The sequence below is a fragment of the Schistocerca gregaria genome, chromosome 6 (assembly GCF_023897955.1).
Source record: "Schistocerca gregaria isolate iqSchGreg1 chromosome 6, iqSchGreg1.2, whole genome shotgun sequence".
In the NCBI taxonomy this organism is placed as follows: domain Eukaryota; kingdom Metazoa; phylum Arthropoda; class Insecta; order Orthoptera; family Acrididae; genus Schistocerca; species Schistocerca gregaria.
The window spans coordinates 347,022,903-347,035,568 of record NC_064925.1 but is presented as its reverse complement, the minus strand read 5'-3'; the positions used below and the strand labels follow the sequence as shown (position 1 = coordinate 347,035,568).

Sequence of the window (12,666 nt, the reverse complement as noted above, 5' to 3'; positions counted from 1 at the left end):
GTCATGCTGCAGGAAAACATTTCCCTTTTCCTTTCAGACCCTTGTTAGCCATTGTGTCAGAGATCGCACCGTTGTAATGTAACACTCTGAATTTATTGTTGTTCCACGATCAAGGAAACATTTTGCTTGTGGAACTCAGTGGTTGCTGTCACAGGATGTCCAACTCTTTGTTTGTCACACAGGTCAGATGTTCCCACCTCAATATCTTTAAACTTACTAACCTAACGACACACAGTACTCACTTCAACACAATCACCATAAACTGCTTTCATTCTCTGATGAATCCTTTGGGATGACACCTTCTGCTGTCAAGAATTCAATGACTGCACGTTGCTTAAATTGCATTGACTGACCGTCTGTGCAGGGTTCCATACTTTACACTGTAAAAACACAACCATTCAATGCTAAGACTTCCCGCCAACTGTAGCTGTAGAGAAGAGGCTATGGAACAAGCTAGTACCTGCTGCATACCAATGTTGCCAACTGTTGAAGAGTTATGAAGGTGGAGGCATTGCTTTTCAGTCAACTCTTTTACTACTAAGTCACTCAGTTTGGTAATTGTTCTTGGTTTGAATTCTGGAGTATTTACGAGGCCTTCTCAAAAAATTCTGGAACTTTGTCCACAAAATATTTCTATGCTGTACCTTTTACTTATTGTACATTGTCTCCTTTGAAATATCCTCCTCCTCAATTGATATACTGCTCCCAACACCATTTACACTTCCTGAAACAGTCTTGGCACACCTCTAGCTAGATCGCACTAAGCACCAACTGTGAATTTTCTTTCATCTCTTCTATATCGCAAATCTTTATCCTTTCAATGGGGTTTTCAACTTTGGAAATAAAAAAAAGTCCTCAGGGGCCAGGTCTGGAGAGTATGGAGGATAAGGCAGCACAGTGATTTCGTTTTTGTGCAATAGTCACACAGCAACAGGGATGAATGTGCAGCTTTGTTATCATGATGCAAGAGCCATGAATTGTCTCTCGAGATTTCAGGCTGTTTCCTTCTCACACTTTCTCGCAGGCATCACAACACGTCCCTCTAGTACCATCGATCAGCAGTTTGCCCCTGTGGCATGAATTCATGATGCACTAATCCTCCAAAGGCAAAGAAAATTATCAGCATGGCTTTGCCATTTTATGTGACCTGACACGCTTTTTTTGGTCTTTGAGAACTTTTCTCAACCTGTTGTGAAGATTTGACCATGGTCTCAACATCCTTACCACAGACCCACATCTCATCACCAGTTATGATTCTCTTAAGGAACACCTCTTCCTCAATTGTGCAACCCAAAAGCTCTGAACACATTGCAAGGCGAAGTCTTTCTTGTCCTGACTCACGAGCCGTGGGACAAACTAGTGGTAACATGATGTGTTCCAAAATGTCGTGTCAGGATTTCATGACATGATCAAATTGAAATAATAAATTCTTCTGCAATTTCTTGGGCAGTCAGTCTTAGATTAGCACATGCAATTTCGTTGATGTTCCTGACTTGAGTATCATCAGCAGATATCAAAGGGTATCATGAACAAGGATCATATTCAACTTCCATCTGGCCATTTTGAAACTCCATTAACCATTCATAACACCAAGTATGGCTTAAGCACTCATTACCATAGGTTTTCTGCATCATTTGTTGTGTCTTTGTGAAGGTTTAATGCAAAATTTAATGCAGATATGTTGCTCCTCTAACTCTGCCATCTCAAAATTTGTAAACTGTGCAATACAATGTTCTACTCAATACGGCACTGAACAATAACTAACAGACGTACAATAATGAAACTTTTGGCAGTTAAACATTAAACACAGGCATGTGCAGGGATGCCAACCGCATTTTGCTCCAACACACCAGTGGTGCGAAACAACAAATGTTTTGGATTTTTTTGAACAGACCTCATACTTCATCTTCTTTGATGAAATAATTTCGAAAAACCGTGTTTAGTAACTCTGCTTTAGTGGTACTGCCATCAGTAACATCACCATTGTTATTGTGCAGTGGAGGTATTTGCTGAATCTTGCCATTGGCGTACTTTAAGTAAGATCAGAATCTCTTTGCGTTTTCTGCCAGATTTTGAGACACAGTTGCATTGAAGAAACTATTCAAACACCTTACATTGAAGTTTGCGCTACATTTTGAGCTTCTGTAAAACTTCACCAATCATGGGAATTTTACATTCTTTTAAATTTTGCATTGTTTTTTTATTGCTTCTGCAACAGTGTTCTGATGATTTTTGTGTATCACGTGGGATCAGTACCACCTCCTATTAAGTTATTTGGTATATATATTTTTCAAATGTCATTGATACTATTTCTTTAAATCCAAACCACATCTGTGCTCAGCTTACATCATGATACTCCCTATTTGCTTAGTATCATTTGCTGCTAGAAGATCAAGTATGCTTTCACAATAATTTACACATCGAGTGGGCTGCTAAACTAATTGTTCAAAATAATTTTCTGAGAAAGCAGTCAGTATGATCTCGGATGACATTTTATGCTGCCACTGACTTTAAACATGTACTTTCACCAACATATCAAGGCTAGACTGGAGTCACCACCAACTATAATTGTATGGTTGGGATACCTATTTGAAATGTGACTCAAGTTTTGTTTGAACTGTTCAGGAACTGTATCATCTGAGTTGCAGGGATTGGTAAAAGGAACCAATTATTAATTTATTCCAGTTGTTACCTGTAACCTCTACCCATATACATCTACATCTACATGACTACTCTGCAATTCACATTTAAGCGCTTGGTAGAGGGTTCATCGAACCACAATCATACTATCTCTCTACTATTCCACTCCCGAATAGCGAGCGGGAAAAATGAACACCTAAACCTTTCTGTTCGAGCTCTGATTTCTCTTATTTTATTTTGATGATCATTCCTACCTATGTAGGTTGGGCTCAACAAAATATTTTCGCATTCGGAAGAGAAAGTTGGTGACTGAAATTTCGTAAAAAGGTCTCGCCGCGACGAAAAACGTTTATGCTGTAATGACTTCCATCCCAACTCGTGTATCATATCTGCCACACTCTCTCCCCTATAACGTGATAATACAAAACAAGCTGCCCTTTTTTGCATCCTTTTGATGTCCTCCGTCAATCCCACCTGGTAAGGATCCCACACCGCGCAGCAATATTCTAACAGAGGACGAATGAGTGTAGTGTAAGCTGTCTCTTTAGTGGACTTGTTGCATCTTCTAAGTGTCCTGCCAATGAAATGCAACCTTTGGCTCGCCTTCCCGACAATATTATCTATGTGGTCCTTCCAACTGAAGTTGTTCGTAATTTTAACACCCAGGTACTTAGTTGAATTGACAGCCTTGAGAATTGTACTATTTATCGAGTAATCGAATTCCAATGGATTTCTTTTGGAACTCATGTGGATCATCTCACACTTTTCGTTATTTAGCGTCAACTGACACCTGACACACCATACAGCAATCTTTTCTAAATCGCTTTGCAACTGATACTGGTCTTCGGATGACCTTACTAGACGGTAAATTACAGCATCATCTGCGAACAATCTAAGAGAACTGCTCAGATTGTCACCCAGGTCATTTATATAGATCAGGAAGAGCAGAGGTCCCAGGACGCTTCCCTGGGGAACACCTGATATCACTTCAGTTTTACTCGATGATTTGCCGTCTATTACTACGAACTGCGACCTTCCTGACAGGAAATCACGAATCCAGTCACACAACTGAGACGATACCCCATAGCTCCACAGCTTGATTAGAAGTCGCTTGTGAGGAACGGTGTCAAAAGCTTTCCGGAAATCTAGAAATACGGAATCAACTTGAGATCCCCTGTCGATAGCGGCCATTACTTCGTGCGAATAAAGAGCTAGCTGCGTTGCACAAGAGCGATGTTTTCTGAAGCCATGCTGATTACGTGTCAATAGATCGTTCCCTTCGAGGTGATTCATAATGTTTGAATACAGTATATGCTCCAAAACCCTACTGCAAACCGACGTCAATGATATAGGTCTGTAGTTAAATAGATTACTCCTACTACCCTTCTTGAACACTGGTGCGACCTGCGCAATTTTCCAATCTGTAGGTACAGATCTATCCGTGAGCGAGCGGTTGTATATGATTGTTAAGTAGGGAGCTATAGTATCAGCGTAATCTGAAAGGAACCTAATCAGTATACAATCAGGAACTGTCTACTTCAAATTCACTACAGGGTAAACTACTTCTGAAAGCAATAAAAATTCCACTGCCAACTGTATTTAATCTATCCTTTCTGAACATGGTTAGGGCCTTTGTAAAAATTTTGGTTGAACTTCTTTCCAGCTTCAGCAAGCCTTCCACACCTATAACCATTTGAGCTTCAGCGCTTTCTATTAGCGCTTGGGGCTCTGGCTCTTTCTAAACACAGCGATGACAATTTACAACTACAGTATCAATTGTTGCTAGATCTACCGTCATCCTCTGTTGACCCTGCACCCTTTCAGACTGACACCCTTCTGTAGTTTCCTGAGATTCTCTAGCCTAAAATTTGCCCAGTCCCATCAACATAGAGCCCGTTACATGTGTAGCCATTTCTGTGTGTATGGACCCCTGACCCGGAAACTCAACATTTGTGAGTCATCCACAAAGTAAGTTTCATTTCTATTTCTATCTGTGGCAGCACTACGATCGCAGTTCTGAGCATGCGCGGCAGTTACTCTGACTCAAGGAGAAGACATGTGTGTCATTTTCAGATTTCTGCTGCCCACATGTGCTTTGTAGTGCTTCTTTATAATGTCAGCTGTAATTGGAAATGCCACCGTGTGTGAAATCAGATCCGTGATTTGTTTTCTAAATGCAAAGAAAGTTAAATCAAATGAAATTCATTGACAAATCTGCAAGGTTTACGGACAAAATGCTATGAGTGATTCAACGGTTAGAAGATGGGTCAGACTGTTCAATGAAGGACGTGATCAAGTGCACGATGAAGAACGAAGTGGATGCCAGTCTGTGGTTACTGATGAACTGGTTCACACAACCGAAGAGAAGATTAAGCACAACCATAAGTTTACACTTAATACCCTTGCTATGGAAGTTCCACCAATCTCATGATCGCTAATCCACGAAATTGTTACTGAAAAACTGAAATTTCAAAAACTTTTCTCGTGTTGGGTACCCAAAATTCTTACTGAATAACACAAAAACAATGGATGGGCACTGCACTTCAGTTTTTGACACATTGCAATGAAGAAGGTGATGGTTTTCTTTCTCGGATAGTCATGTGGGATGAAACTTGCGCATCCCACAACACCCCTGAAACAAAATGGCAATCAATGGAATGGAGCCACACTTCATCCCCAACGAAGGTTAAGCCTGAGCAAATCTTGACACCTCGAAAAGTCATATGCACCATTTTTTGAGACAAAAAAGGCATTTGCTGATTGATTTCTTACCATGAGGCCAAACAATCAATTCACATGGTTACTGCGAGACCATTAAGAAATCCCGCCACACAATACAGAACCAGTGCCGAGGGTTACTCTCAAAAGGTGTTCTTTTTTTCCACACAAGGAGAATGTGACCAAATTACACTTATGGGAATTTCACTGGGATGTATTTGATTATCCCCCATTCAGCCCGGACCTCGCTCCTAGCAACTTTCATCTCTTCTTACACCTAAAATCTGTCCTTGGTGGACAACACTTCAATGATGATGACAAGCTGAAAGAACATGTTACCACATGGTTGAATACACAGGTGGCAACCTTCTATGAAGAAGGCATAAAAAGACTTGTGCCACACTGTGACAGGTGCCTACAAAATTTTGGAAGCTTTGCAGAAAAGTAGTTTTAACAGTTGTAAATTTTTGTAGAATAAATATACATTTTTTTTCTGCACACTTTTGTTTTATATAACCAAACAGAACTTACTTTGTGGTCATAACTCATACAATGGCACAAGTCAAGGCATCTGCAATCTAAATGGTTGCAAAACCACCTTAGCATCTGATTCAGACCCTCCACTTGGCTCTGTACCAGAGGATCACAGTTAGTTCTGTCAATGATGCTAGAAATGGTGATCTCTACTTGTAATGAAGCAGCTGTGTTCTTTTCCCATGTTATGTTTTCTTCCCGCCAAAATTTTTATTTAATTTTTCTGCTAATATCTTCAAGATTATCATTTATACGACAAAGTGTACGGTACTAGAAATCTTGAATGAGAACTCAGGATTAGCCAACTTGACTTTATTATCCAGTACAATTCATTTAGTTAGTACAATTCATTTAGTTAATTAGAAGCCATTCGTGTAATTAATTTACCTAAAACTGTGCTAATTGCAAGACACCTGTAATACAAAACTTCTTTATCATTGTTCACTCGTAAACTTATATCCAGTTACTAACTTCTGGGTAGAGTACAGGAAAAACATGGAAAAATAATTATAGCTCATGCTCAAAATATGTTAGCAGGTTTTGCTTTCATTTAGTTTCAGAGTAATTAGCATTTATAGTCAAAACATTGATACTGAAATACACTTGTATCCAAAATTAAAACAACAAACAGCAGTTTCACTCTCCTGTGCCTAATTTATGATATAATCAAATAAACAGTCAACAGATATCCATAAGATTGTGTTCTGCATGGAAGACGGCATTCCGGTCATGGACAAACTACGCCAGAGAGAATGTCAGGGCACCTATCAAACGGAATAGTGTTTGTCGGGTAGCCCCACATCCAGAAGCATTGTATACAGAGTCACAGACATTGCAGTATGGCACAGAGAATATGCCTACCAGACTCTGCAGTGCTGGACCATAGGACCATATGGCAGCAGAACATTTACAAACTGACTTGGCTTGATGGGTTAATGTGAATCATTCTGTTATTTCTCAAATGCGACGACAGTTTATAGAAACTTAAACTGTAGCCTGAAGAGTCGGGTAGGGCCGACCATGTGTGCCATCAAAAGAGAGAACTGTTATTTGGCTGTAGGGGCACAACGGTACCGCCTTAGTACTGCACGACCTTGCAGCATCCACTGGATGTGTTACATCAAGGCAAACCATGTGCAAAAGGCTTCAGCAGGGTGGCCATTACTGCTGTATGTGTACCTATGATGCGTCTTCACAGAAGGGAATGTTTAGAGCGGAGTCGTCAACATGCCATCTGGATGGTCAAACAGGGGGCCAATGTGTTTTCACAGGTGAGCCACGATTTGGTCTGGAGAGCAATTCTTGATGGATTCACATCTGGAGGGAATGTGGGACAGGGACCCAAACATTGTGGAAAGAGACTGATATTGAGAAGGATCCCTAATGGCGTGGGCAAGGACTGTGTTGACCACTCACGGAGCTCTTCAGGAAATTTTGTGGGTGAATCAGCCAAGTTTAACTGCTGTCAGGTATCGTAATGAGATCTTTAGACCTCATGAGCAGTTGTTGTGAGTTGCTGTTGGCCCTGACTTTGTAATGATAGATGATAATGCTTGACCTCCTAGACCACAGTTGGCCGACATTTCCTAGGAAACAGAAGATACTGCACGCATGGCATGGTCTGCTTGGTCTCCCTATTTGAATCCCACAGAGTATGTCTGAGATGCACTAGGGAGACTGGTTGCATCATGTCAGAATCCACCAACCACTCTCCAAGACTAGTACGAATATGTGTGCAAATCCGTTAAGTTGGAAAAAATGAAGAACCTTTATTGTCTACATTATGCATGTTGCAATTGTTTATGTTCTGTATTCTTTACATTGTTTCTAATTTATTGTCGCCTGTTTATGCTGTTTTGTGGCAAAATACCTGCACAACCTTGCAAAGTTTCTGCTTGTTGATTTAATTTTGGACATCAGCATAAAATACCCTATTTTGGCAAATACGACAGCAGAATTAATAGCATTTGTTGTTTTAGCTAAAAGTCCACATTTAGAAGAATCTTCTCTTACTATTCATTTTCTCAGGAGAGTAAAACTTTAACTGTAATTAGTAAAACGTCAGCAACAACAATAGCTGGAAGTAGCCTTATAAGAGAGAGGCACCTGGAAGCCATTTTAGTTAGTCTGTGGCAGGTTATGAAATGAGCAATATCTGTATCTAAAAATGTACTGCAGATGAATTAGCACAAATTACAACTCATACAATGTGCAAAGTTTCATCTAAATTTTGCATAGGGAGATCTTTCTATAATTCAGTGACCATTTCTCAGTGATTGAATGTGAGCTTGCAATTAATCTTAAGAACTGTATCAAACTTCAATAATGCATTCTAAAAACTATGACAATAGTACCAAACATTGGACTGTGTTATTCCTAAATGCTATTTACTGTGTACTTCATTTTTTTCATTCTGATATGACTATTTATTTGGACAGACAGTGTAGTTAAGCAATGTGTTAATGATTTCCTTGCCTTGCATAAACTTTAGAGTCACCTTAGCTTAAGTTACTGCACTCAACAGTCTCTTTATAGGAAACGAGTTAAGTTTAGTGTGTGGTCAGCTGTTTACTGTGCATAAATTATAATCAATGAGACTTGATCTAGCCATAAACTATAGGTTATTCAAGAACAAAGTGCAACTTAAGTATTTGGACTGAAAATCTGGTGTGGACCATATCATTTAAAATAGCTTAACATACTTTAGACAATCACTTTTTAGCTAGATCTGACATAGGCACAGGTACCAAGGGCATGTTTGCACAGGTAAGTACAGCTAATCTTGCACAGGTAAATACAACTAAGCTTCTTGCTTTCATCTTGCAAGCAAGACTCGCAGTCTTTACAACTGTCCGAAATCAGAATAAATGTCTTCCAATCCAAAGTGACACACATTGTTAGTATCAATAAGAGCTACCACCTGCAGCTGGCTGCACCCTGTGCTCTTCATGGCATCTGGAAGCACCTTTCCACACCTGGAATGACTCCTCCTGGTATACACACAGAATGCACACTACATTCCTTCCCCTCCTTGGCAGCAATATCCCTGAGGGGTCCACTAGGTCCATAATATTGGAGCTCCAACCACCAGTAATACCACCCTCTGTGAATGCCCAGAACTAGCAGGCCAATAGGGTTCATATGGAAGAGGGCGAGCGATTACATTTGGCTCTGGGTATTTCTCAGGCACTGACAGCATCCAAAACTTGTTCGTCATCCCCTCTAAATGATTCAAAACTATCATGGTTACACTCATCCAGTACATAAAAAATGATGTTATGATACTGAGATTAGTGGCAAGAGGATTCTGTAATTTGCTTTTCTCTTGTTAATGTGTAACCTGACTTGTTCTGCACGCTCAAGGTTCTCTTTCTTAATGGAATCTACAGAATACAATGAATGAGTGACTGAGTGAATTAATTAATTTATTTCACTTTATTGTGTTTGAATGGAGAAATATTATCTGCCATTGTTCTTATAAGACTTTAATTCCACTCAAAACTACTACTACTTTTTAAAAATGACAGTGAAGGGATAATTACCTGTATTGAAAGCCTGGTCACCCATAGAAAACACATTTCTCAGTATCTTTTTCTCTGAAGCTTTTTTATCTGCATATCCATTAAATTTTCTTACAGCTTTTTTGGGATCAATTTTCCCAATACACAATCCTGGTTCCCCTGAAAATATTACATACTTCAGTAAGCAAGACGTTTAGGTGTGCAGGATTTCCAAGACAAGATTATTTAACAGTATCACTGTACCAGGATTACATCGAATGCAGAAACCATTAGCATCTCTAATAGGTTCTCCAGTTTCTTCATCAGCTTTTATCAAAATAACAGGATAGACTGCAGTTGCATATCGAGGAACAAAGCCAACAGCACCAACTGTTCCATCTATGTTGACTGAAAAATCACAACAAAAAATGTGGTAAATTGGTAGGATGAATAAAACAAACTTTTATGAAGCTTTTAGCATTTAGATATATTCAAAGAGCCATGCTACAAAGGTATAAACAATACTTTATGAAACAGCAAATGAATTGCTAATAATATTCACCAATGTTTGAGTTCCCCTCTGTTGCACCATAAAATTCTCCAATCTTTTTAATTCCAAATCTCTTAGTGAATTCTCTCCATATCTGTGGGCGAAGACCATTTCCAAACATCAAACGAACCTTGTGTTGAGTATCTTCAGGCTTTGGTGGTACAGACAATAGGTAACGACACATCTCCCCTATGTACTGAGCTACCTAAAAATTGTGAAATATAAAATGAAAAAAGAAGAATTGATTTATTGTATTTATGGAAACTAAATTTCTTGTTATAAAAAGATGCTTCATATTAATTTAAAATTTTTATAATTGCTTAAGTTTTGTTATTTTACAACTAGCTGCAATATTAACAGTCACTAATTCATTTAAAAATGAAAAAAGCAATTAAACAGCTTTTTCTCCAAGAGAAAGGAGACATCAGCATTTACAAGGCCCTATTAATGTTAGGTTTATACTAATACTGCAATGAGTAAAAAAAAATTAAAATGTTACTGAGAACTTGTGAAATTAAAAAATATCAATCAGATATGCAGAATGAATGTTCTATGAATTTCGAGTGTGTTATGAAAGGTACGCTTTTTGGCATTTACATATGGGAAAGATTATGGACTTGTGATATTTGACTGATTTTTTTTTGTCTTGATGGTAACTGTACACTGGTACTTTGGTAACAGTTAGTATTTGTAGCCCTCTGTCCACGATCTTTTAAGCTTCTTTTAACAGGAAAGACAAACCAGTCCCCCTCAGCAGCCGGGGACTGTGGTCATGTGTGTGTGAGTTGTGTCTGAGTGAGTGTGTGTGTATATGTTGTCTATTTCTACCAAAGGCCTTGTTGGCCAAAAGCTCACTTTCTGACAGTCTTTCTGTTGTGCCTATCTGTGACTCAGCATCTCCGCGATATGGTGAGTAGCAACTATCCTTTTCATAATATTGTTATACCCATATGTATGTTGTTTTTAAGATGAGGATGCCAGACCCAAAGGTATTTTAAAGCATCCTCCCAGGAAAGAATCCATGTATCACTTCCTGTTTGTATCTAGTGTAACTGCATGCTCATATAATTTTTCAGGATGTTTGCGGATTTTATATTTGAGCTACCTGTAACTTAATGAAATTGGCCTGATCCTACGATCAAATGAGCACATTTTAAAAATGATAACAAAAATACAAGCCTGGAAAATATAATGAATAGCATGATCAGTTTTTCATATAGCACATCTTTCCTGGAGTTTGGCATCTCTGATCACCATGCAATGCAGCTTCAGTTTCACTCAAATGATAGCACTCCCCTCACACCAACCACAAAATGGCAAGAAAAGGAACAGTGTGTATGTAAAAGACTTGCATATGATGATAAATCAGTAGCCTTAAGAGCGCATTACAATTCACCTTGTAGTTCATCAAAAAATGTGTCATTTATCATTTTACCAATGATTTGTATTACTGCTTTGATGTGGCTACAAAAGTCAAAACTACACATCATACAAATGCGACTATCTGATTAGGAGAAGTTACTTTATAACAATTTGGAACTGTAGAAGACAATAATCCCGAACTTAAAGTTGGCTTCAGCAATTGCAATGAGTGTAATAACATTTTGTTAACTGAAACTAGAAGCAATTATAATAATAGTGAGCTCCAAAATGCAAGTAACTTGACTGCTGACATATGGGATGTAATTAATAGTTTTAGAGTAACAAGTGAGAATGTTATGGTGACCTGAACATTAAGCATACATGTACCTTCTTTCCACTGACAGCAGAGAAATAACCAGTAGCATTTGTTCACTAAAACAGAAACCTCTGCAACGAAGTGAAAATAAACATTAACATTTTAGGAATCTCTAAGAAGCATTGTGAACCTCTGTTTGCAGCAGTTGACAGTGTAATTTAAACTATTACCTTTCCAGAAAGACTGAAACTCAATTATTCCTAGTTTTTAAGAAAGGGGACAAACAGAAAAGAAAATTTATCAAATGAATTAAATTCGCTAAAAGTTTTAGGTCAATCTGTTTCGCTGGTCTTCTCCAACATATTGGGGAAGGTAATCTAAAATAGAACCATAACTTTTCTGGACAAAAGCAATTTAGTTCTGAGAAACAAAACAGTTTCTTACAAAACGAACCCACCAGGGTGGCAGCTGCTTAGTTTCTTGATGAAATGATAAGCGGTAGAGAAACAACGAAACATGCAGCTGCATTTAAAAATGCTTTTGACTCTGTTAATGTTACTGTGCTATTAGATAAATTATTAGATGCTGTAATTACTCGTTAAAACATTTTATAGTTACAAAAATAGTAATCATGTATACAAAATGTTTGTCCAGAAAGTAATGTCACCCTTCTATTCTGATGCTCCTATTGATCAGACTAAGATGTACTCATCCAGGCTCATTTGTGGAAGCTGTTGGCTCTTCAGTACAACCAATTTTAGTTCCCTCTGAGTTCCTGGAGAGGCAGAATATGACCCTATATTAACCTCTGTTTGGTTGCCTGGTTACAGCCACGATGGAGAGTTCACTTGACCAACAATATGCACTCAAATTCTGCATGGAACTTGGCAAGACCACAGTTGAAACATATCCAATGATCGAACAGGCATTTGGGAGTGAATGTTTGTCAAACCAACTGCTGTTTCAGTGGCACAATGCGTTTTTGGAAAGCGGGATTAAGTCGATGATGAAACTCACTCTGAACAACCTACAATGCTGAAAGGTGA

At 38.6% G+C, this 12,666-nt stretch overlaps 1 protein-coding gene across 2 annotated transcripts in view; it reads right to left on the bottom strand.

Annotated features, from left to right (window-relative positions):
- Nucleotides 1-12,666, bottom strand: part of LOC126279108 (long-chain fatty acid transport protein 1-like) — a 322,787-nt gene that overhangs the window by 32,218 nt on the left and 277,903 nt on the right. For both annotated transcript variants that reach the window (XR_007550783.1, XM_049979589.1), the window contains exons 6-8: nucleotides 9,955-10,147; nucleotides 9,657-9,800; nucleotides 9,435-9,572 (exon numbers count right to left, since the gene is read on the bottom strand). Coding sequence is in view for 1 of the 2 variants with exons in the window: in XM_049979589.1 (XP_049835546.1) it covers nucleotides 9,435-9,572; nucleotides 9,657-9,800; nucleotides 9,955-10,147 (475 nt within the window). In the remaining variant the exon portion in view is untranslated. The remainder of the gene's footprint in view (nucleotides 1-9,434; nucleotides 9,573-9,656; nucleotides 9,801-9,954; nucleotides 10,148-12,666) is intronic.